Source organism: Hyalella azteca, unplaced genomic scaffold (assembly GCF_000764305.2).
Source record: "Hyalella azteca isolate HAZT.00-mixed unplaced genomic scaffold, Hazt_2.0.2 contig13953, whole genome shotgun sequence".
In the NCBI taxonomy this organism is placed as follows: Eukaryota; Metazoa; Arthropoda; class Malacostraca; order Amphipoda; family Hyalellidae; genus Hyalella; species Hyalella azteca.
Genome location: NW_025943855.1, coordinates 414028 through 441403, shown reverse-complemented (window position 1 = coordinate 441403; position 27376 = coordinate 414028). Strand labels below are relative to the sequence as shown.

At 37.2% G+C, this 27376-nt stretch overlaps 1 protein-coding gene across 1 annotated transcript; it reads left to right on the top strand.

Annotated features, from left to right (window-relative positions):
- Positions 1–351: 351 nt before the first annotated feature.
- Positions 352–24258, top strand: LOC108668106 (ATP-binding cassette sub-family C member 4-like). Its single transcript, XM_018155251.2, has 20 exons — positions 352–393; positions 1705–1779; positions 1974–2102; positions 2774–2948; positions 3516–3627; positions 4047–4230; positions 9886–10004; positions 12896–13023; positions 14240–14386; positions 14886–14965; positions 15410–15560; positions 16283–16389; positions 18061–18181; positions 18841–19011; positions 20571–20698; positions 21184–21339; positions 21627–21716; positions 22062–22234; positions 23248–23377; positions 24050–24258. Exons 1-20 carry the CDS (start codon positions 352–354, stop codon positions 24182–24184), a joined length of 2553 nt encoding a protein of 850 aa, XP_018010740.1. The 3' UTR covers positions 24185–24258.
- Positions 24259–27376: the final 3118 nt, after the last annotated feature.

The window sequence follows — 27376 nt, the reverse complement described above, 5'->3', positions numbered from 1 at the left end:
CAGGAGAGACTGCAGCTTCAAGACATCACTCAAGTCCACTGAAGTGGACGTACCCGACCGCTGTCTTTCCAGTGTGGAGCTCCGCTCCCGTGACGTATGAGTGCGGTCGTCAGGTGGTGTACAACCCTGCTGCACGGGCAAGTCGTGGTTGCTGGCGCCAAACATATCCGAGTAGATAGCAGTATATATCCCGGACAGGCCCCCAAAATATGTAAGCGCGACGGCTATACCTGCCGCTCTTACGTCAGCGCCAGTCAGACAACCAAACTTTAACCGTGCAGGGAAGTGAACTTTGGTAGTCTGACGATTTATTGGTAACACAGGCACTGGTAAGTACACAAAATACTCGGAATGAACCCAAAAACCCAGCGGATGGCACCGACTGAATCTATTGTTCGTGGTAGTGAACTAATAGGATTCTGCAACAAAAATAATAAATAAACTTAAGATATGGCTAAAATACTTAACTTGAAATATTCCTAACAAAATAATTACAATTCACAAATATTACAGCACAAATTTAGATCTCATAATATAACTATTCACAAATATCACGCACAAATTTACACGTCACAATATAACCACTTTTCACATAAATTCACCAACAGTGAAGCGCAAAGTGCTTCACGACTAACAGAATAAAAGTGACGCGTATCGAATGATCAGGGTGAACAGACTTTTTCTCTAAATGAAAATGCTAGTAAAGATTGACATGCAAAAACATTATTGGAAAAATGGATACAAATTTAACAGAACAAATATGAGGAATAACTGTTGAATGATCGCAAAAAAATTATAAGGAAAATCGCGGTACAAAAATTAGAGACGCAAGAGGCGCGGCTACAATGAGGTGGATGTTGACTATTAATATTTTAAATACACGTCAGTACGTCAATCGGGTAATATCCATAAATGACGAACTTCACAATTCGAGATGGGAAAAATTACCATAACTTCCCTTTCAACCTCTCACGTCTGATGGTCTCCTCCGTCTCTTCCGGTACTATCTGTCTTCTCCCGCTCGCATCTTTTCTTTTTTGAAAAACTATTAACACCGCGAGAATTATCGCACACCGGTACAGAACCCTACAAAACGCAAAATTCACCTTCTACAGTAATATAAACATGCTAATTTTGAAATAAACAATTTGCTATGAATAAAATAATCTCAATAATTTAGTATTAAAAAATTCTAATATTTTTTACTTAATAATTTCTGATGCATAAATATTTTTTATAATTGGAGTCTATTCCATTACAACGTGTTCTTCGAACTGAATTTAAATTAGGCCGAATGTTCGAAATGAAAACGGTCTCATATCAATTTTCAAAATTTTTATCTCAATATGAAAAACATTGTTCGTGTCGTCTAAAAAATGGTTTCAAATGATGAAATTAACATGGAACGAACTAGCTTTGCGCATGAGAAGTAGCTAGCTTAGAAAAATCTCGAAAATATGTAAAAGATTAATCCATGTTCTGTCGGGTAAATAATTTCAACTAAATTTCAACTATTGATTGAAAATATAATATGAAATTCTATTTTTACATTATAGGTTTTCGCTACAATATCCGATTATTTCCTAAAAAATTTTCACGTTCGATTCGATCATATGAATTTAGGCGGAAGATTTTGAACAAACATTTTAATTTTCATTTCGATTTTTTACTTGGAGTATTAATGCCATCCACCTTTGCTCTCAGGAGTTCTTCGCTCAGGCCGAAATTCGGACTCCCCAAAATAAATTATCAGAATACTTCCCACGAATGAGTAATAAGGTAAGTGTCTGTAATTAGGACATCATCCAGTAATGTTTTTACTGTGTAATGTGCTCACCATAAGTGTCTTTTTTAACAAAAAATACTGAGGTCACTTGATGGGAGTAAGCTTTTCGGGCGCTTTTTATCTGGCTCAAGGTTCATGGAAAAACTGTTTCTCGAGAAGTAAATGCAACCATTTATATTATGGGCAGCATGGTGCTGAGATCCGCGGCCTAACAGCATTGTGGAACGGAGGAAACAGGCCCACGCTCTGTGATATTACTGCTACAGTGTACGCCGGAGAGCTGCTGGTGGTCGTTGGTCCCGTTGGCTCTGGCAAGGTAAATGTAGGAGTAATTGGATGAGACAAGCAAATGGTCAAATTTAGGAAACTTTCAGATTTGCATTCGAGTATGTATATGAATTCATTTTCAATTTCGTAGCTACAAATAAACATAGATATATACAGAGATATTCTGAGAAACTAATTTTCTTTAAAATTAACCAAACGGCATAATGTGATGGTTATTCGTTAATATAGAAGGGATACGACCGAGACGGTGGATTATAACCTGTAGTTTCCATTGGACGAGAGAGCATCGCGTGCTCGCATATTCGAGGCATACTTTGTAGTGGAATAAAAAGGACAAAGTGGTCAACATTTTTTGGTCTGCATTCTCTACGGATTTTGCCACCTGCGATACGAACAGTTATTTTTTTTAAATTCATTATGTGATCTTTACAGAAAATCATGTTACGCAGACATCTGCAATATTTTAGTTTATTTTAAAAACTTAGAAAATATTTTTCGTCGCATCCTGTAGCATTGTGTAGAAAGGTTCATCTCCATTTCATTGTTATTGGAATAAAACTTTGAAACTTGCTAAATTAATTCTCACTTGCCTCGTTGTGCAAAGATGTGTAGACACAGAGCAAATCCAGCAGACAATAATCGAAATATCGCTGATTAAAATTTCTTAAAACAAATGCAAATGTTATTCCACGAGTACAGAGTTCCCTTTTGCACTCATTGCTGGGAGAGCTGCCTGAGCTTCATGGCAGCGTTGATGTCTCCGGCAAGATCGCTTACGCCGCTCAAGAACCCTGGCTTTTCTCTGACTCCGTCAGGCAAAACATCCTTTTTGGGGAAAAATATAATCCTCAAAAATACGCTGAACTCTTACGAGGTACGGTAACAGTGAAGACTCCAAAATATCATACGAATTGCATTTATATACATATATTTTTTCCTACGACTCACTCTTATTGATGAAGGTGTCATATAAGTTTTATTTTTATTCCTTGTCCGAGAGAAAAGGAGCAAGTGTATTTTGATACTAATGTTTATTTTGTAATCTTTTGTGTGATCTTCAATGGTGAGATAATTTTTTATGATTAATCATTTTTAGCGCCATTATTACTACGAAGAGGTGCTGCTGTGTTCCAAAAATTTAATTTCTAAATTAGACATAGAAATAGGGAATAAAGTAAACTAACAATCACATTTTGATAGATTTTGAGGCGTTAGGACATATTAAACTGTTTCCGAGCTGACAATGTGAAAATGAACATAACACATGCATGAGTCGCACGATACTTATGAAAAGATTAAACGTCTTGCGAAGTTCACTTATATTCAAATATTTAAAGCCAATTGTAATTTATCAGTCTTTATTAAGGTTATCATAATTTAATGAATTATGGGAATAACTCCTAAACTTTAATGAGAGTGTTATGTGATGCAACATCAACAGTTTGCGGCCTAGATGCAGATCTCAAGCAGCTGTCCGATGGAGACTTAACGTACGTTGGAGAGCGCGGCACGACACTCAGCGGTGGTCAGAAAGCTCGTGTCAGCTTAGCGCGGTACGTAATTTTCATGTAGAATTGGAGTTAAACTCAAACAAACCATACTCATCTGCATCTGGTTCTTCAATTATCTTATAGTTCTTCTTTGTTGTATCTTAATACATCATTGATCTCAAGGAAGTTTTGAATCTATTTTCTTCTGCATGCTCGAACACTGAACGCACGTGACAAAAATATATATATGTCACTCATACCGGAGATTCATGTCAACAGAGTAAATCCCACAAGTTATCAGCCTAATTATATGCTAGCTTGTGTTTTACATCTAAAACATTTCTAACAAACTGATAAACTTGATAACATCAATTCTAATTGGTGGTGAAGTTACAATGCTGTGTGAGGTGAAACTGGATGACTGTTGTGAGGAAGTTAATTTAAACTGGTTGCACTAAACGCACTTTTCTTTGCTGGCAAAGAGCGCTGTACCAGGATGGTGATGTGGTGTTGCTGGATGATCCGTTGAGCGCGGTAGACGCGGCTGTGGGCAAACAGCTGTTCGACCTCTGCATCCGCGGATACCTGCGTCGTAAAGCAGTCATCCTCGTCACCCACCAGCTGCAGTACATGAGCGCCGCTCACAACATCCTCGTGCTGCTCGAGGTGAGACGGAGGCTCTTCAATACATTCCATCACTGAATGAATTTAAAACCTTGTAATTTTTTCCGACACGCACACTGTATTAAGGTGAAATAAGTGGTAATCTTGATAATTTTTCACTGCTGAGAACAAATTCCTGATCATTAACTTATCCACTACCGTTCTAGCCGGCCCATAAATTAACAGCAAAGGATTTCGAGTTGAAGTTTTGACTAATCTTTTACTTGTTCTTTCATTTGAAGCTATCCATGATATTATCACTATTGAAAATCTAGCTTTTAACGCATGCCTTTCAAATATAAAATGATTCTACCGATCTACTGAAGATAAAACCTGTCATGGTTCGTTGTTTCTTTTTTGTTGTCAGTGTATTACAATGTGAGCAAATAGATCCTTTGATCGAAGTGGTGAATTGATGAACAATTTAGATCTGAATAAAGTACGAGTTAGCTTCAGGATTCAAAGTCTTTCCATTAATGCTTGTTTACTGAATTGACCATGCTTCATGCTTACTGACTTCTCGAAGTTGGATAAAATGTCTAGACAAAAAGTAGTTAATTCCGAGCGGGAATTGCCGGGTTGAATGAAGTTGAAACAACCTTCGTTTGCTGCGTTAGAATAATATTGAAAGCTAGTCCAGAATTAAAATTAAAACAACGTCATCATTACAACGTGGAGATGACGTTATATGTATATATAACATACATATATGTAATGTAGGTAACTCGTCCGACGTTTTTTCGTCATTTAAATTGTGTCACTTAAATCGCATTGATAAATTGGTGGTTCGGCAAATTGAATGGGTTCCCTCTATGAAAGACTGATATCATGCTGATGAATGACCAGAATTCCATGTCCGTGAACCATTATGTCATTCAATTTATATGAGCATGGTATAACTGAGAGCTACATTAGATACAGACATATCATTTATGTATATGTAGCCAAAATGTAGGTATATATAGACACCACCTTATTCATTTACCTCTTTCCGCTGGAACAAATCTGGAACTTACACGAGATCGAACCTAGCTGGGAGCTCTAGCTTGCGCATTGCCAAAGCCCTTAATTAGGACACGATGCTACGCGCAGGATTAAAGTTCTAAGTACGTTGATAAATTAAACAATAAAATAGCATGAAATACATAAATTTTCTAAGATTCATTAAATTAAAAATAATCTTCCATTGAGACATACGTTAATGTAGGAACTTTTTGACAAGTTTTATATTTCCTATTCGTCACTGATGAGATATTTTTATAATATTAATAAAATTGAGACATATTCAACAATCAAATATCCAAAATTTTTGGAGTTAGCTAATATTTGACATTTCGAAACCTTGAAATAGAAATCGCATTGGCTGATTGTGCAATCATTTGAATACTGCTATGAGATGCTATGTAGCTTAGAACTGATTTCTGAGTGGTCTTACTATGTTAAGATTGCCGAAAAAGAACGGATTTAGAATGATAATTCTCGTATTCACTGAGTCTCTTTAAACTCAAATAATGCCGAACCTTATTATTCTGCGGACATCATGGATGCGATGGTATAAATGGAAAACTGTGGATACTTGAAAATATAAATTGCAAACATTTGACATGTCTAAATTATGCAATTAAATAGTCCCGAGACCGAGCATAATTCTACTTTACATAAGCTTCAAGTATCTCGTTTGAAATTAGTTTTTTCACAAGAATTTCATAATCATTTTATACCCTCCGACCTGATCTCTACATTTGTGAATGTCATGCAGGAACAAAGGTGTAAAATTCAGCTTATTTAATAAGCACGAAAAATTTGATTCAACAACCTGCACAAGAAGTAAAAAACCTTAGATTGTCAAAAGAAAGACGTAGACGTATTTAGGTCAAAAACCTAAGGTAGTCAAAAAAAGACGTAGCAAAGACAAGGCATAATAAGAAAACATCATAAGAGGAAAACTCATTTCTTTATATTATATTAAAATATTTTTCATTTATATTATAAATGAAATTTTATATTATAAATTTTCATTTATATTATAACATTTATATAACATATTTTTCTTTAAAAAGAAACTACGAGGATTTGGATCGGTTGAAAATGATGTAAAGCAGACAGATAAGACCATTACGGCATCATACCCAACCGTCGATCCTCTTGAATTACAAGCAGCTGAATTATATGCATGAACGAACTTGATCGATTTTTCTACCATAATTGATAAATATCATGTGAGCTCAGTTTGTGGATAAATTTTTGAAAGCGGGTGATCCATGCATCCAAGATTTTAAAAATGAAGCAGAGCTTCTAATGTGTATTTCCAAAGTAACTTTACAGTGTTATTCCACAAACAAATTCAGATTTCTGTGGTAAATATGGAAGGCGAGAAGATTTTTGGTATCAATAGCTACACATTATCACTAACACTGTTAAGAACTGAAGCAATCATTTGGAATGTTTATGACTATAAAGTCGTCTTCAGTTTTAATTTATGGATCATCAGGTGACGGAATGCATGAACTTCACTCCATTTCCATTCCACCTACATGAGAAAATTTCATAGATTCTTTCTTATTATTTTGACTTGCTTCATACTAAATTACAATAATTAATAAGTGGTATCATATTTTCCTTTGATTGTATGTGTAACCTCTTAAAGATATTATTCGGGATAGCATAAAACATAACTTTTCCATGCTGGTGTTTTCGTTCTCGAGCCTGAACCGTAAATAATAATCAATGAGTAATTAACTTAATATGAATACGGTAACAACATGATAGGAAAAAGTGAAACAATATTCTTCCACAGCAAATTATTTGTTTTTCTTCACGCTAATGTGGATAAATTTAGTAAAATAACCAACCATCCCACAGATGAGGCATTGACATTTGTAAACTTCTAAGAAATTTAGTTTTGAAATCAATATAATTTATATCGAATATTATTATTGAAAAATCTGTGAAACAAAATTGAAAGACAACATAGTTCTCAAAATTTCCTAATTATAACTGTGGCAAGAATATTTGTCCTTGTACGAAAATATTAACGAAATGTTGATCGCATGCATTTAACGTGTGATGATGAATATGACTATCGAACCCAAGTCTTCGTATGCACATCCTTTTCAAACAATATCACATTGTATGTGGTATCTATGGAATTTCAGTTACTTAATAAAGTGTCAAATGGGTTTTGAGCAACCAATGCCATCCAAATGCAGTTATGCACGGAAATTGGTGATGAAGTATTTGACAAAATTAATCGAATGTTCGATTGACGTTGACTGGTTGTTCAGGGAATTTTTGACACAACATCCTCAGCTCGATCTTTGTGTAATTGCACAGGGAAAATGCGCATTTTTTGGCCCTTTCAACGAACTTCAGAGGAGCAACATCGGGCTAGAGATGATAACGATTGACGCTATGAAGCTGAGTCCCGAATCATCCACATTTTCATCGCCCCGTTTCACCGTAAATATTCTACAACGAGGTACGAAAACTATTACAGTTAATCTTTCTTACCAGCTCCTACCAATTTTTCGCTGTTCTTATAATATTGTGAATGTGTGTAAAACAATTGGTTTTATGACAATTGCTTTTGATTCTTCTTAAGCCCCTCGTGAATTTAAATGTCATATTTCATTATTATTTGCATATCCGAGATTCAACCAGGTCTATAATCGTCGGGAAAAAGCCTCCCGTTATCCAAGGAATTTGTTTTAAACATGGCATGAGTCATAGATAACTTGTCTGTAACATGCATTTTTTTCTTATGACCACAGCACACAGTATCCACACAAACCGATCTTATATTGAAGTAATACACTCTTAGACAGTTGGACGCAAGCCGCACTGAACGCCATCGAAACATAAATTAGCACCATAAAACATCACATTATACTCTTCCCAGTTAAAATTTAGGGCAGGGAATAGAGCAGGCCGTCGCCGGCTGCAGAGCCGACGTAGAGACGCGACAGAGCAGAATGTCCGCTTTAGAGACGATATCGCCAGCCGCGTATCAGCGCTAATTAGCTACTGAGTACCTGCCCAAGTGTGCTCTGTCCTGCCGTCACGCAGCCCTTACTGAGCACCGCCTGCTCAAACCTGCCCAACGCCTGCTCTGGGGCGGCTCTGGCAGTGTACGCGGCAGTTACGCTTCACCGTTTGTCAACAACGATTTAAAAAAATTGTTCCTTTTCTCTCTGAGATCACCTTGACTTCTCTCTTGCAATGACAGGTTGTATTGACATTGGTTACTGACATTCTCTTCGTATTAACTTTAGCAACGTAATTTAGAATCGAACAAATTCAATTATCGAGGAAATATACACATCAAATTACTCACCGCTATGAACTATCTGCAAACGTCGACTGAAGCTCCGGGATTCGAACGCAGGTTCTCCGCGTCGTACTCCACGCCTGTACCAGTTGACCGCGCGGACACCTTACCATGCTAGGCTCTATGAACTACTTAACTATAATACGGAACAAATGACTCGCCATCATCTGGCAACTCGAGGAATAGCTATATTTGTGGTTGAACTTGATAGATATTATTCATAATGCACTAATTTTAAAAAATGAACAAAGTAGCCATTCGTATGATCCCGTCAGTTAGATGTAAGTGATTATTAGAGCTAAATTTGTTTAGTAATTTATCTTATTGCATTAGCTACATGTCATTCGATAGTATAATAGGAAAATTAACAACGTACGCAAATCATTAGTCTACTGAAATCGCAAGTTCTCCAAGACTTTTCATGCAAAGAAAGCGCCAAATAAATTTACCATATCTTCAATGAAAACGTTTCGGAGACCAGAACCGAAACGCAGGGAAAGTCGATCAATTTTATGAACCGATGATGGTGCTGGTTTACACATTTTCATTGAAAATATGGTGAATTTCCTCGGTATTTTCTTTGCTCTAACATTTACTGTTAGAGCAAACGAATTACGTTACTGAAAACGTTAACGCGTTTTCTGTATATCCATGTTAGAAAACTTTCTAACGTAATTCGAAGTATTAAAATACTGACGTGAAATAAATATCACAAATGGCACCGGAAATTGGCTCAAAATATCGTGCTATGCGAACGAACTAGATGGAGGATGAAGTTCATTAAACAAAAACACAGCTCTCAACAGCAATGCAGATAAAGAGTGAGAAGTTTGACCGATTAGACTGATGCTCTCTGTACGTTCACTCCCGTCACTGTTTCCAACCCCTACCACTCCTCCCTCTCTCAAAACCTCCCCATGCACGGCCTTCTTAGCTGCTCTGTACAGCTCCCTGCCGGACAATCCAAGTCCCAGCGCTGCAACAGCGCAGAGTTCCGTCCCTGCCGAGCTGCTAGAATTTTGTCTCTATATCAGCCATGGCGCAGCGCAGTTTTAGGGATAGATGGCCGGTTATAGTTTCACGGCTCCATCCTGCTAAAGCGCGACCAGCCCGGCTAAACCCGGCGCAGGTCTCGGCTCAAAATTTTAACTGGGTTTGAACTTGAAGCACAAGCAAATCAAATTTTTTTGATGCTCGTGCAAATATTTTAATGTGAAGTTCACATAAACGTCACATTCGATAAATTATATAAGTTAATAATATGAAAATTTTTCTGAACACGATCCTTCATTCTATTCAAGATAAAGTCTAAAAAAATATCTGTATTGCAGGACAATCGAATGCCTCTAAGTACGGGAGCATGGAGACTAACACCGACACTGAGAAAAGAGTTCCGATGGCTTCGAAAGAAGGTCTTGAAACGTTTCATCGGCGTCAAGAAAGAAATCAGGTAATTAAACTTTCGGAATCTTGTTCAAAGTCTGAACTAAACCGGATTTCACTGAGAAATATATTTTTTCGGTTTTTAATTTGTCATTGCGTTTTTAATTTGTCATTGTCATTAATAATAACCAAAGTGAATAAAACAATGATGAAGTATGTAACGGTTTCGCCGATTTAATCAGAAGTGCCGGGCCACCAAGCATGACGGGATTATTTGTGACGTCGAAGGAATGGATTTCTTGTAAGTGGGATCAAAGGTCAATGCTCTGATCCTTTCCCAGTAGGAGTTCTTCATCGCGAAATAACAGTAAATACTGGGAAATTTTATTTTTATTTAACAAGAGGTTATTTTACCGTAAAAACCAGTGTTATCTTTAAGATGAAAAACTCTTTGAATGACCAAACTTATTTATTTTAAATTTCTACAATTTGATGCTGCAGTTTAAAAGAGAAAAAATTTTACAAAAAATACTATGTTTCTGCAAAAATCTGCAGCAGTCCTTTATTCGAAGAGGCAAATATTCCAGTTATAATCTTATATATTTATATAAATTCCAATTCCAATCAAAATTTGAATATTTGAATTCTCCACCTTTATATTATTATTACGATTAATAAATTATATTTTTTCTCCATCGGCATTATGATTTTTTTTAATTTCTTGAAATTACAAAAGGTCCGTCATTCTGCAGCTAGGTAATAAGCAATGAATAACGTATTTTTGAATTGCGTTCTCCTTGCTTTAATTAATTAATTAATTAAAGATACCTGTTGGGTTCACCATTTTGTAAAAGGAGATAGCAAATTTTTGCGGCGACTTGGAACTCTGGCATCGCGATTGAACTTTCTAAAAAGGAAGTGGAAATGTCATATTCTCCTCCTCCTGTTCTGCAAGCTTGTTGTTTCTTCTCTCTACTAGCATCACGAGTTGCTAGATCACGTCTTTACTGATGCTCGATTAAAAAAACTGGGTTTATTTTGTACGTTGGATACCGCTGTTACCGAAGGTAAAATTGCTGTCACCTATTCTCTAATAATTTCCTTGTGTTTTTTCAACTGTTGTAAATTCATATTATCAAATAACTGATAATTTTGTTAATGCATTAATAATGAAGTAAATAGTATGGAAAGGTTCTTGAAAACAACTCTTATGTGGCAACGATATAATTTATCCGCTGCTGACGCAGGAGAGACATGGAAGTTCAACAGAAGAAATGCCAATCGTTCCAAAAGAGGAGCAGCGTTCGGTGGGCTCAGTCTCTTCAGCCGTGTATCTGCAGTACTTCCTCAATGGCGGATCTGGGGCCTGGATCACGCTACTCATTTTTTCAAGCCTCATTACTCAAGTTGCTTATACGGGATCAGATTTTTGGCTATCATTATGGTGAGCCATTGATTATTTAAAAAGTTAGACGAAAAAATAAGTTTCGTCTCGAATTACCTGCTATCGGTAAATGTACTATTTTCGCACAACCGTTCACTTCTTTTAAACAATTTGAAATGATCTTATTTGCATTATCAAATATGCTAATAGCATAGTTTATTGCTTGTCTGGCTGAATGGTAACTTGAAGAAATCTTTTGGAACTTTGCGCCTTATAGTACTAAGTGACATCACCCTCCCATTTCGTCTTTCGGTAAATATATTTTATTTGCCAATTCTATAAAATTTATTTCAACCTAGTGGATCATACAGATTTATCCTTTCAAGTTTTTGTTTTGCTCTTCGCACTCACTCATTGGTAACGCGTATGGAAAATATGAGCATAGAAGTAAAAATAGAAAAGTTTACTCCTTCTGTCAAATTTATGAAATTGACACATTAAAATTTAGTGAGCGCTATAAATGATAAACCTTTCTTTTTTGGTAATGCAATACACATCTAAAAATTGATTCAAGCTTTAGGAGCGTTTACTTAGGGCCAGTACTAACCACCAATTATAGTTAAGGTGCTTATGGCATCGTGTAGAGCGGTACTGGCTACTTGCTGGGCTAGTGGCTAGCAAGACAATATAAAACAAAAACACTCGAATTTTTTGGCAGGCATGCGATCTTCGGCTGATCACGTGAACAATTAACGTCGTTTTGTGGTATATCACACGGTTAAATTTGAAGATACATTGGTATTAAATAGTACTTGCTCTCCGTGATGGTTTAAGACATGTTACGTTTTTGTATATATGTCATTCATGTCACTCCACTGAACGTTTTTAATAGTCAGAAAAATAATTTATGCCTATTTCACTTATATTGAAGTTATATCACGAACATAATTCATTGTCCCTGGCGAAAACTCCATTTACCATACCATGAAAAACATTAGTAACGGTTAATAAATCTGTTATAAAAATGAGTATAACATGTAACATAATATAATAGATGCTAACGGGAACCATTTGTTAATCAAGATTTGATTAACACATTGAGGATATTTCACTTGCAGCTAGTCAGTAATAAAATAGAATTTTCAATAGATTTAATGTAGGACATTGAAGTCTCTAACGTAAGTAAAGCAAGGTACAATGTGCGCGCAAAAAAATGCAAATTGTTCGATGTCGGACACTGCAAACATCGGCAAACGTCGACGTCATTCGCAGAGAACGGATATTTCGTAAATATAATCCATTGTTTTTTCTCCATCCATCGAATTTTGGCATAATAAAAATTTATTATAGATTTTATAATGATATGATAAGTAATTTTTAACAAAGATTTCAAAAAGTGAAGTCAAATAATGACTTAAAACCGATACCGATACTGAAATATTTGTACCATGGACGAGGCTTTAATTACGAACAAGCATCTTATAGCACATTCGTTGTAACAGAATGGTCAAACGATCTAATTCTACTTTTATATGACAATAAATGAGGTGTTAATAACTAATTAATTGTTTCAGGACTAATGAGCTGCATGGGCAAACATACCAAGGCGCAAGCAACGGCCACAACATCACTTACCAGACCACGAAAAAGTTGGAAGTTGGCGTGTCATTCACGTCGTTCACTTTTGCGCAAGTCTACGGCGGTGAGTTTGCCCTTCATTTATTTTCAAATTTATCGTTATGAATTACACTTCCTATAATTTACAAATTTTTCTCACATAAAGTCCTTTGTTTCATTTTTTAAACGCTTCCTTATACGTCTAAGTATTTTTACTGAGTCGTATGAAATTTTCCGATGATCGGGAACAACAGCATTTAATATTAAGAGAGAATGTTTGGAAGACGAAATTGGTACGAAACACAGCCTAAAATATAGAACTATTGTCGGACCGGCATATATATAGTATTCATATACATATGTTCCAAACAATAATGTATTGATGTTCAAGTTATCGTGATCATATATATATTCCAAGAAATTGCTCACAATAATTGCTCACGGGGCTTTTAATGCAATCAATAAACAATTTATCCTATCACAATAAGATGCCTCAAATGATTTATAAATCTTTCCCTCTTTGTTGGGAGACATGCATCCTAATCGCGAGCCCTTGGTGTACAATATTATTGTCGCACCTCGCTCTTGTTTATCGTCATCTATATATCCCCAGGTATTCTTTACGGCCGTTTTATTTACCGTAGCGATAGCCTTTTAGTACACAGCCTGTTTTCGACACTAGCGCAGAGACTAATCAGTCGTCAATTAATTATAGATTGTTTGACACCAGCTGTCAATGTTTCAGCAACAACTCGTAGATCCTCATGGCCGTCGCTTATCGGAACCTTTTGCGTCGGGCTTTGGCTGTGGCCGTGCATTTAAATGTAAAGATGTTGGCTGATCTTTCAAAACCACCGAGTCCGAAATGAACTTTTGACGAAATTTTGCTTTGTTATTTATGCATGCTAATGATGTATTTATGACCGTAAAATGACAAAATCACTGCTTCAATTAACGGTATTTTACAAGTTCCTGTGATTGAGTCCGTATTTCGCATTCTTAGCAATCTCAACTCTGGGTTTGAAGTCATCAAATTATACCGCCCGAAGCTTCTAAATTCTTTAAGTTTTTATATGTTAATTAGGTCATCAACCATTTTCTGGAAAGTGCAGTATAATTAAGGAGATGGGAAAATTTATTACGATCGTGTAATAGGATTTTCAAGGAAGCATGATAGAGCTTGTTCTTTGTCAGTTCTGTTCTGAAACGTTCAGCAGACCAGTCTCGTTCGAAAAAATTATAAGCGCTGGTCACATTCAGTTCAATAATAAAAAACTGAACTTCTCATGATGTCTGAGCAGCACTGGTATGTGGCGTGTTCATTCTGTCTCTGGGACGGACGGTGTTATTCTTCATGATGTGCTGTGTGTCGTCACGACGCCTACACGACAACATGTTTCAAGCTGTTATGCGCGCGCCCATGAGATACTTCGATACTCAGCCTATTGGTATCTATATGCCATATAACTGCAATAGTTCCAGCATAGTGTAAAGAAGGATCTGGGAACATTGACTCATTCTTTCATAAGATCAATCAAAAGTTATTTATTGGGAAATCAATCCAATGATTTTTCAAATAAAAAATACATGAATTTCATTAGGGCCTGGATATTTTTAGAATAATTTTTTAATTCATTGGAAAATGCAGTGAAAAGCGCAAAAACTGCTTCTTGTATACATAGATGTTTTACCGTAGAGAAGTAGATTCGTCTAATCAGGAAAAGAGATGAATATGACGCATTCGTTGTAAATGCTTTTGATTTTATCTATAACGGATTCATCAACTATCCTGAGATTAATAAATTCTAAACGATCAGCATGTATAAGCAGGTACGGGAGAAATTGAAACAAATGGAGAGCAAGTTTCTCAATCATGTTTAATGAGAGACAAAACACAGTTTAATTCCTATAATAAAGCTTTAAACAGGTCTTATATCCAAATTTCAGGTCATGTGCTAAATTGCTTCACCAAAGATATGGGACAAATTGATGATCTTATGCCGGTGTGCTTGTGGGACTTTTTGACAGTAAGTCTCTCGTTTCGATATTCCACGTGGCTAGTGAACTAGATTTAAAAATTGACTTGAAAATAGCAATGTTTTAATGCCAAACATACAGCTGCATCTGAAATGTCATATTTTTAGTCTTGTACTATTAAAAACCTTCAAACCATGCAAGCCAGCGAAACTTCCCACCCAAACCTTGTTACGCAAGCTTTCAACCTGGTTTTGATGTTTTGCCTCTTCTTGTTTTCTACATTTCTTCTTCCTCTTTCTGGTCACTCTGTATCAACTTTCGTTATTTCTTTATTTCGCTAGTGGCACCGCAACAGCAGCAACAACAACAATATTGGCATTATTTTTGCCTTAATGACTATAATCATTTTTTTAACTTTTGTCTAATCAGAAACTGGCGTTATTATTTTGACTCATCAGTCATCCCATCATGCACATTTGTATTTTTCTCGGCAGATATCATTGAACACGGTGGGAATCATTGCAATGATCGGGTTCGTCTTCCCCTACATGTTCATCCCAACCGCCGTATTCGTCGTCGTGCTTATCTTGCTGCGACGTCTCTACTTGCACACCGCTCGAGACATCAGGAGGCTTGAAGCAATCGGTGAGAGTTGAACATTGTATGACGCACACAACTTTTACTAACAATCTTTTGTGAACAGGGTTTCGAGCTCTCACTTTGAACCTTCTACAAATAATTTCTCACTATTCCTTGAAAAAATTACGTGACTTTAAGTCAACTCTATGAAATCGTAATTTATATTTATTGGCTCTTGTTAATTTTCTAAGCTCATTTCCCCGCGGATGCGTGATTGAGCGAAATCGTTGCTAATTTGCTGCCGGATGCCTAAGGTGTGTTATAACTCTCGCTCTATATTTTATAGTATACCAGAGTATTGTACATTCATATACTCCGTTATACGCTGTAATAATTTGGGATTTTAGTTTTTATCGTTCCTGTTAGAATTTAATAGACCACTAAAACACTTCTAGACCACAAAAATTGTGGAGATAATTAATTCAAGTGATGACATTCGATGTCAGGACAGTGTATTCCATTTTAGCAATTCCTGAAATAGTCCAGGATTTTTTCAACGTATTTGAATCAAAGATGTGACTTCTAACTTCAAACAATAGCTCTGAAATAACCATTTGTTGAAAAAAAGTGGTTTCTAGCATAAGCCTAAAGGTAGTAACATTTTGCCAATGTTTTGCATATCATTGTACGTGAAAATGAGCTATTAATGTCTAGAAATAATCAGGCGTTCGAAAGATACCATAATTAATTAGCTTTTATTACAAACGCCAAGAATAATTTTGTTGCAGCGCGCAGTCCGGTATTCTCCCACCTGAGCACATCTCTGGACGGTCTGACCACCATCAGGGCCTCCCGTACCCAGCGCTCCTTCGTCAGGGGCTTCGATCATCTTCAGGTATGACTAACGCTGGCACAAACTTTATTTGGCCTAACCAGCGGAAGGATTAAAAAGCGTCCGGATTTTTGGCTCTGATAAATACTCGCGTGAATTGGATCTGAAAATAATGACGGTTATAAAATCAAAGATCGAGCTTGCTAAATAGTATGATATGAAATTAATAATGAATCACATAATATCATCACAATAATATTGTCACGATATGAAAGAACTTCGTAAATTGATCACAAAAACCTATAAATATCTGAATCCTGAGTGAGAAAGTTTGTCACTGATCAATATTCTTGACAAAAGGCTCTAAGAGTGCAAGTTTAAGTGAATAATCAATTAAAATCTGGGTGAAAACCAATGACAAAGTAAATGTACATAAATAAAACTATACGTATAACCAGGCCAAGATAACGCTATAGTAATATTTCGAAGTCAATATTGAAAAAGTAAAACGGTGATAATACAATTAATTGTAACCTAGCCGTCGCCTGTGTCCGGCTAACTAGCAATTTTCCTGCGAGGTGTCACGGCTAAGTGAATGGTTCTAGAGTGTTTATAAGGTTTATAAGGAAAAAATACATAAAGAGAACTTAATACTAAATAAATAGATAAAGAAATCCAGTTGTGCAGGACAATAAATGCTTGAAATAATCGTTTACGAGCATTTTTTAAACAGAACCATATTCCAACACCAAAAAACTTGAGTTTCAACTATGATTTAACTAGTCACAGAACCCCGTAAAAAATGAAATAATAAAACTAATTTTTTCGCTTCATATAAGATGAATCTGTATTTGATAATGATAACAATAATAGAATAGCCTGTATGAAAAATAGCTTTCATAGCATCACAAGTTTTTTTTCTACTTTGAAACGATGCAATGGAACAGTTTTCATCCAATCGATTTTCAAGTGTGAATAGGAATTAATTAATTTGGATTGTATTTTTTGTGCATACAATGTGAGCACAAATAGTTATTTACTCTTTCTAAGTTTCCAGGCTCACATTTATTTTCAGAAAAACATTATTTTATCAGGCTTTCTAGTCTCAATCAGAATCGTTTGCGTTCATTATTCCCGCTTTAGCATTACGTACAGTACATGTGAATGGCATGAAAGTTTTCTTGTAAACGGCCCAGTGCGGTTTGAAAAGTGAGCAAATTGTGTTGGTGAATCTGGATTAATTATTCAAATTCAGGTTCAATCAGTAACTTTAATTAAGTTTATTTATGGACGTCATAATTTCACAATTACTTGTGGAGCACTTGTATTGGCTACGTTATCATTTAATTCGCCATTTTTTGTCGTGTCTCCAACGCAGGACTTACAGCTTGAATGAAATTCCAACTAAAGAAGCAGAAACGAGTTTTCATTAAACAAACTTTCCAAATAATGAATAAAGGAAGGTACATTTGATATCCCACCATGTACCTCTCATCGGAACTACCACCTAATACCAACTAACGTAGATTAACGGTACCTGGTCATACATTGTAACATTTTTAAGCGTCGAACTTTTTTAAATGTTATTCTGGTCAAAAGGCTCTGTATAACATTTAAAAAAGGCCCTTCTGATCAAAAGGCCCTGTGACGGACCCCAGTATCTAGAGGTTGGGACTGTCACAAGGCACGGGGTAAGGCATTTGGGACTGTCACAAGGCATTTTTGGATGCGCAGGATTTGCACACGTCGTCGTTTTCGATGATTACAGCGACGACGCAATGGTACGGATTTTCACTTGATGGCCTTTCAGCATTTTTCGTCGCTTGCGTCATCATCACATGTATCGCTGATCAAGGTTCGTTTCTCGAGCAAATCTGCCCAATCATACATATGATAAGTTAAAATTAATTAAACATTGAGGGATAATAGTGCACATTTGATGCAACTTCTACTCAGGATTTTCTCCTAACGAAATTCCAAATTGTTTAACATACCTACGAAATATCCATTAGCAGAAGTTGCCTTTTTTCTCTTTTTTTAAGCTATTGATGACGGTGGGTTAATTTTTTTGTATGACTGTTATTTGAATTATACGGACTGCCAAGGTGCATCTAGCAGCCTAAAATGATATGATATTGACAGTCTACTTTTCTGAAAGTAGGTCAAACTCATATATATGAAAAATTTTGTTTATTTAGTTCTGTAATCAATCTTTTGGGTGCCATGCGTAAGGTTATTGAACTCTATAAAAATCGTATGTAAAGGTTTTAGAAATAAAATTTTGTTTGTGAATCATCTTCATAACTATGCGTGGTAATTTTAGAATCTAGCAGGCCTGTATGCCCTTGGACATAGGAGTCCGGAAGTATGAATTGAATAACCTTTAGCATTAAATATAAAAATTTCACCCGAATGAAATTTCATTTACTCACACAAATACATTTCATTTATATGAAAATTATTTGAATGCAGGTATTTTTGTACATGATTGACGATCGTTATTGCGACAAACAGGCCACCGCAGTGGTGATGTTGGACTGGCCATCTACTGCGCACTGATGCTCACCAACACCCTTCAGTGGGGCGTTCGGCAGTCAGCCGAGGTGGAGAACCAAATGATTTCTGTGGAGCGGGTGCTGGCGCTTAGTGAACTGCAGCCAGAGGCCCCACTGATCTCGGACGTAGGCGAGTCACGCAGTAGATAGAAGTTTTCCTAAGAGCAGGTGCTCTAGGGTAATAAAAAAATATCGATCCTCCCATCACTCCTCGGGCATATTTTCCATGGCTCTGACGGCCAGGTTCTCTTCTTCCTTCTCCAAACCCAACTATATCCTATACATCATAACAAACATAACTGTTCGCTATGCACCTATCCTATTCTTCTACTTCCTTTTTCGGTTGTGCTTTTTCTTTCTGGCTACTCTGTGCCACAACTTTTTTCACGTTTCTTTCGTGGCACTTCAACAACAACAACAAAAGGCTTTGCAGGGTGCTTCTAGCAACTTATCTTTTCAATAAAGCTTCCGAATATTGACAAACGTAAAAAAATATCGTGCATACCATTGACAAACATAAGAAAATATCATGCATGAAAATTTACAGTTCAGATATCCGTTTTATGGTACGTCATGTCTACAACGCAACTTGTATCACTTCAATTATTCTTCAAACACCGTGTAATGTAATGGAGTTGTTCTCAACTTCCCATGATGTCTCTATAAATTTGTGGTTTATTTTGTGAATATTGTTCATCTGTGGAATTAGTGACATGAAATTTTGTAATTGAGGAATTTCAGCTTCAGGAAATTTTGTCTTCACACATGATAGGAAAAGTTGACGAAGATGCAGATAATTCAATAAAAAAAGTGTTTTTGACCTGAAATCACGCATTGAACAATAAGAGAGTGGTTTTTACTGAACAAAGGGCAACCATTTGATCTTTTCACAATATTCCATGGAATATTCTAATCGCTTAAAAACCCTCCGCTTTATAATTTTGAACGAATTTATTAAGATATGCAGAATAAGTACAAGACTTTATGCATCTCTTGGCCTAGACTCATTATTATCTTCCCCTTCGACTTGACACCTTCTGTGTTTATTCATGTCAGCTCAGTTTTCCACTTATAATATCTGATCCACTTAATGTGTTTCAGTTATGATACTGTCAGTTTCAAAACTATTTTACCGATGCCGTTATATTGAATGATTGTTTCTGATAGTGAAAAAGGTTGATGTAATGGAACGCCAAGAGTTATGGAGGCAATGGATGAAATGGATGTAGAGAAGCACTAGTGAAGTGAAAATTTAGTCGGCTTCAATGAACGATTGTAACCCAAGTTCGTCTTAATGAAAGGATGGTTCATTAATGTGTATTATGACTATGTCACTTGATTATGAAGATTATGAAAGGCGATCATTTTAGTGGGTCGAGGGCACACCCAAATTACTCATCTTATCATTATCATTTTATTCTCATAATATATAACGTTGTTTTGTCAAGGTGTATTTAACAGGTAATAAGGAAAAATATGAATAATAATCACCTCAAAACCCAATCGAATCTCCTGATCTACTTATATATATATTGAATTGCTTATAATAATATTACCAGAGAAACGTTAGCGTCACCTGCTACTATTTAATGTTTCTGCGAATATTCAAATAACATTACAGCAAAATCAACTGGATATACTTCTTAAGATTAGGAGATTTTGTCAAAATTTGTAACTCTTGGTTTTCAGACGCCAACATAAAGCCTGGTTGGCCAACCACTGGACAAATTGACTTCAGGAACGTGAGCCTTCGTTATGAGGAAAACCAGCCCGTGGTTCTGAAGAATATCTCATTTACCATCTCATCAGGTGAAAAAGTAAGTCGATTTTATTAATTTTTAGGAAATGTGTGTTCCCAACAGAATAATATAAAAGATCATCATGATCATGTGATGGGTAAACCACTCTTCTACTGAAACTTTACTGAAAAAAATACCCAGAAATGTTCCCATAATTCAATCAAAATGTTTATCGGTAAAATTCATTCGTGTCGAAGCTCGGGTAAAAACAATAAAAAACAATCAAAATTTGCTTAAATAATTATAAAATTATATAGAACAATAAATGAAAAATTCTGCGTTAATTTCTATGACAATTTCTTAATGATCGTATTTCTTAGCTATAAGGATAAAGCTGAACTCAGGAACGACCTCATCAAAATGTGTCGAATTTTTCCATAATGTACTTCTTCGGATATGTGGTGAATGAACGCGTTGTAGGCAGCTATTATGAGTTTAATTATGTGGCAACAAAATTTCTCCGCGCTAATAACTTACATAGTTACCGGCGATGTTTCTTTCAGATCGGCATCGTGGGCCGCACAGGGGCGGGTAAGTCGTCGCTCATCTCGTGCTTGTTGCGCTTGACGGAACCCACCGGACAGATCAACATCGACGGCGTGGACATCGGCAAGCTCGGACTGCACGCTCTCCGCAAGAACATTTCCATCATCCCTCAAGTGTGATATTTGGGAATTGCCAGGAATTTTTATTTGTGGTTAGGGGATAACCTGGTTATTTTGAAAATCTGGTAAGTTGTGTAAATCACATTTTTCGTCTACAAGATGGGAAGAAAAATTAATTTAATTTGCACTCTAAATTTATTAAATTGACCTAACTTTAAATTAATACTTTTTCTCTAGCGTTTCAATTTTCTTTGCGAAAGTTAAGTTGTACAATCATTTTACAATTTCGCATGCGTGCATATGATATTAGCCCTATCGAAATGCGTATATTTTTCTCACAGGACCCTGTACTATTCACTGGCTCTCTTCGTATGAACTTAGACCCGTTCAACGAGTACTCAGACGATCAACTATGGAATGCACTTAACGAGGTATTGTAATCTAGTTGCCATTTGTGCATTATTTAATTCGTCGCATCATATGATGTAGAGCTAGAATATAAGGATCTCCCGCTTATAGAAGTTTACTGGAAAAGTGAGTCGTATTTAAATCAGGAAACTATCTTGGACCGACTATCCATTCTTTTTCATACAATTTGAAATCCTTCCGTCAGGGACAGCGAAATATGGCTGTTCTGCTGTGGCTGTGTTGATTTTTACCAAGTCATCAGAGCTGTGGGACGTTTCAAAAAGTGAATGATCTGCTCAAACACTGTGCTTCAAATTCCTGAACAGTTTTTTTCACTCGAGTAGCTAATGTTCCTTGGATGTGCGAAGGTGCAAATGAAGGAGGCGGTGCAGGCGAGCCCCGACGGTCTGGATCACACTGTGGAGGAGGGCGGCAGCAACCTGAGTGTGGGGCAGCGGCAGCTCGTGTGTCTTGCTAGGGCCATCCTATCGCACAACCGCATCCTGCTCATCGATGAGGCCACCGCCAACGTCGACTCAAAGTGAGAATTACATTGATTTCTAGGATATAAGGAGTTCGTGCTTCACTAATTGTTTTAAAAAGTAATTTCACTTAACGTATTTATGAGGGCAAATAATGATGAAGTAAGAACAGGCAAATGTAGAGCTACAGCATTGCTTATTACTCACAATTATAGATCATGTTTAAAAGAAAAGAGCAGCGTGAACGTACAGCAATCAGCAGTTTTGACGTGTATACTCATATATAGAAAGAGACTTTCTTATCCTGCATGGAGACACCAAAGTTCATAAAAATGCCCGAATTAGGAGGATTTTATAAAACGACATAAATTATATGTTCATTCTCTGATATTAAATGAAATCAACTTGCGAACATATTTCTTACTCAATTTGACCGTGTAACTTTGTATTGTTAATTGTTATTTAGTTGAAGAGTATAACACACATTCCATAACCGAGTGAGAAATCATTCTAAAACATTTCGTTCTTTTATAAAAAGAACAGTTTATGGAGTCAGGATTTCTTGGACGTTTAGTTTCTAAAGCTCAGTTTCAAAAGCTTCTTGTTTTTACATTTCATTTTCACCAAGTGCATTTCTTAGAGGCAGATGTTAAAACCTCACAATTTATTTTAGAATTTCTCTTCCAATTTGTCAATTGGGTCCGTGTGAACTTTAATACGAATCACATCTTCCTTGAACGATTATGAACTTTAACAATATGCCTCCAAAACTTTGCAATCAAAAAGTTTATGCATAAATTTTAATAGATATTATTTTACCTCTCTTACCATGTTTCACAATTTTTTAACTCAAGTTTGCTAAACTATTTCCAATAAAATCCAGAGAATACATTTTGTTAGGATCGAAAATCTGATGACCTCACGATAATAGATTCAACATTTCGATTGTTAAAAAATTTATATTTACTTTACCTAGATATACCTAAGTCTCTAAGGTATATCGAAATGAAGTTCCTGCTTGATTATCTGAATTTGGATAATGATTTTTTAACTAAAAGCTACGATCTTATAGGGCAGACGAGCTGATTCAGCAGACCATTCGTGAGAAGTTCAAGCAATGTACGGTGCTGACGGTGGCCCATAGACTCCAAACTATCATGGACAGCACTAGAGTGATGGTGATTAGTGATGGAAAAATCCAAGTAAGACAGTAAATAAGGTAATAATCTCAGAATTACGTTACGTTTTTACTCAGATCAGAGAAATATATTAATGAGATTTATCAAACGTATATGTAGTATTGATATGTATTAATTGTAACTGTACGCGTTTGCCATGTCATCAACAAGGTAAATAAACTCAGTTTATTTTAACTACAGCTGACGACTAGAGAATATAGAAAGGAAAGTTCATGCTTAATCCCATCCCCATTTGATAAAGTACTACATACCTCAGCTTATAACTTTTATACAAATAGTGATATTGCTACACAGTGTTCAACGGTACGTTTTCGAAAATTATGAAATTTACGAAAAAATTTTTTGGAAATAGAATTCATGAGAAGAAGTTAGGAAATACGAGAAAAAATAAATTTTCAGCCCCGGATGTTGATTCAATGACTCATCTAAATCTAAAAATTTGTTCTAGGACATTTCTTGCTACTCTTATGCTAATCACGTCAGGCCTAAATGTGTGCAAATGAAACCTCAAACTTTATTGTGAATTATCATTTGATCTTCTAAAGGATTGATTTGAACAATTTTTTTGTTTCAGTATGTACAAAATTTTTTACAAGTTACGTAGTTAAAATATACCGAAAACTGCACCTACTTCTGCTTAAACCCATCGTTCCAAGAAGATCTTTATCACGACAGGAGCTGGACGCCCCGCACTCGCTGCTGCAGGACCGCGCCTCGCTCTTCTCGCGCCTCGTGCGCCAGGCCGACGACGACACCGCGGAGCGCTTGCACAACATCGCAAGAGAGGCGTACAAGAAACGCAATAATTGACTACGCATTTCTGATCAATTAGTCATTCATATGAAAGTTCGAACGGATATTAAATTGTATCGTAATTAGATTAGACCAGGTAAATGAATCTTGAAACTTGCCTTCTCATATAAATAGAAGAGGAGCGTTGTTGATTTAAACAAATAAAGTGTTTTTTGTTTGGTTGATATATACAGTTTTGCCCTATTTTTAGCCGTGGTGGATGTTCTGCGATGCCATAACGAAAGAATGAAAAAAAAGAAGGTGGCAAATAATGTCCAGAAAGAGGATAGAGAGAAATCAATGATAAAAGACGAGGATATGCGTGCGTCACACGCCGGGAAAAACGACCCACAAACGCCACATAATTCCGAGAGACAGACGGATCCTCATGAGAAAACGAGCGAGCTTGAACAACCAGGTAACGGCCGCCTCCAGGAACATAGAGAGGCGGAGGCTGGAACATCTAAAGGTTAAAATTAAGGAAACTGAAACATGGAGGAGGCTGACCTTTTCAACAGAAAGCAACATGGTTTTAGACGAAATCGCTCTTGGTTGTCTCAGTTACTGGAGCATCATCACCAAATCCTGGCCATGCTGGAGGAGGGGGCCGGGGTGGACGTGGTGTACTTGGACTCCGCGAAAGTGTTTGACAAAGTTGACCATGGAGTGCTCTTCAGAAAATTAAGACTGCTGGGAGTCGGAGGTGAATTGCTGGCATGAATCCAGAGTTTCCTAACAGAAAGACTGCAAGCTGTCGTTGTAGGAGGCTCGAGATCGAGCGAGGCTAGGGTGAAGAGTGGAGTACCACAGGGAACGGTACTCGGCCCAATCCTCTTCCTCATCCACATCGCCGACATAGATGTGGCTGTGAACCACGATACTGCATCGTCATTCGCGGACGACACCAGGATACTAATGACCATAACGGACAGGAGGGACTGCGAGAGGTTGCAAGAAGACCTCTCTGCAATATATGACTGGGCCCAAGTGAACAACATGCAGTTCAACGGGACCAAGTTTGAGGTTCTGAGATACAGAGGTAGCGGAAGAGCTGGTATGGAGCACCGGCGGCACCGCTACCTAGCACCTGACAACTCGGAAATCGAAGAGAAACAACTTGCTCGTGATCTTGCTTGGTGATCACGTAACTGCAATAACCGCAAGAGGTAGGCGACAGATGGGGTGGATCTGGCGGACGTTCAGAACAAGAGAAGCGGAACCGATGATCACACTCTTTAGAGCCCTTGTAATACCAATTCTCGAATACTGCTGCCAGCTCTGGACCCCGTTCACACTCGGCGCAGTGCGGCTTACGTTATGTTATGTTACTATGAACCAAGACGAAATTACGGACATTTTTTTGGAGTCAGCTTTTAAAAGTCAGTCAACTTAATGACTGCAGCAACTGTACATACTATTAATAAATATTTTCGAAACCCAACCAAGGATCGAATGTTGAAATAGTTAATGAGAGCTCTTAGCTTTGTATTCACATATAGACATATCATAAATTAGGGTAAAAAAGCAGTTGACCCATCGCATCAAAAATGTTTAGTAATACAGAGAGACGACTAAACACACATTACTAAAGAAGAAGCGCATGCAGTAATCTAAAGTACAATATAAAGAAGAAGCGCACGCAGTGACTTGCGCGTTTAGGGAATTCCTATACATCGCACTTGGCTACAAGGTGTCAGTTTCAGTGCTTCACAAGTCTCTTGTAACATTACTTTGGCGGATAACGCCGAATGACGCTTAATTAGCGCAATGTAATATTCAAGCGCAATAGTACGACATAATAGCACGACATGCTAGAAAATTTGAATATCGATCGTTGCCGATGCATTTTCTCGTTTGTTTTCCCACGGTTCCGCTTACAATAAAATCATTACAGAAATTTATGAAAGCTTCGAGGCGGTATTGCTTCTTGTGAATAATGCCGAGGAAAGCGCAGTGCCATAGACGTGAGCAACACTGCCGTGCTATAACAACGCTGAGCTACCAAGAGGGCCGTTGGCTCGCAGAGCATCGCGCAGCGTCCGGTAATGGTCCATTGCAGATCAACACACGACTCGGAAAGATGTAACGGTACAGCGCATCCATTTGGGGTACTTCTTCGTTTTTTTCTATTGTGTGTTTTTCATCCCGTGTTAACTATAAAAGGAATAAACGAGAATGACGTTTCTCGATGCTCTTCAATCTTTCAAGCTACTGGTAGGTCGACTTCACTGCAATTTAAGTGCTCTCATGTGGTCGTTATTAATTGCCTTACCCCTTGTACAGCTCGACGAGCTGGCAAAACATCATCATTTCAGACACATGTACGTCATGCACTTTGCCTCACAGAGGAAGGCTCTGCAGATCCAAGATGACTACTTTTAGACGCTTATAAATCACATCAGAGAATTACAAAGCCGAACGATACCTCGAGTAACGATCGCAAATATACTGCGTGCACGAATCACGAAAGTGGATCGCAAAGCATTATGATACCTCGGGGCACGATCACAACTATTGGCGTGGTCCCGTTAGTGGATTGCAAAGTTCTTCCATATCTCAAGGTATAATTAAAAAAATCGTTTATGAGCTACTGTGCAGGAAATCCCTCTCGCGCCATTGAAATCATCCGAAGATATTGTTTTCGACCTTCATGTTTCATCAAGAACGTACCTTCAGTTATGAAATTTATACGCATACTCTCAGGAGGAGCGTTGTTCGGGTGAAGTGTGATGTTCTTTCGTTGATGTGGTAGAACTTAGCCCTACTTATGGTAGAATCGAATTTTCAAGGTAAAATGACACACAACGGAATGGCATCAAGTGTTATTCACTCAAAACACAGTGCGATCTCACGACAAACATCAATGCAGCACTCAAGAGCTGCATTAAGAAATCTTTGGACATCATGCGAGACTCAACGATGACCAAACATCAAAGGGGAACTAGTGCCCTTATGGGCATGACGCTTTCGCTGGTTTATCTAACTCGGTAATGCCTCGCCTGAGACCGCAGCACGGTCAAGGCGGAAACTGGCGTCTATGTCGACGAGTGAGTCATGTAAGGAGAACTGCCGCCTACGTTAATGACGTAGTTACTCACTTTGTAACTGACAACTGCGCTAATGACAGGGTGACTGAAGGGGAACTGACACCGATGCTGATGGTAGAATGACTTAATGGGAACTGATACGTACGCTGATGGCAGGGTGAGT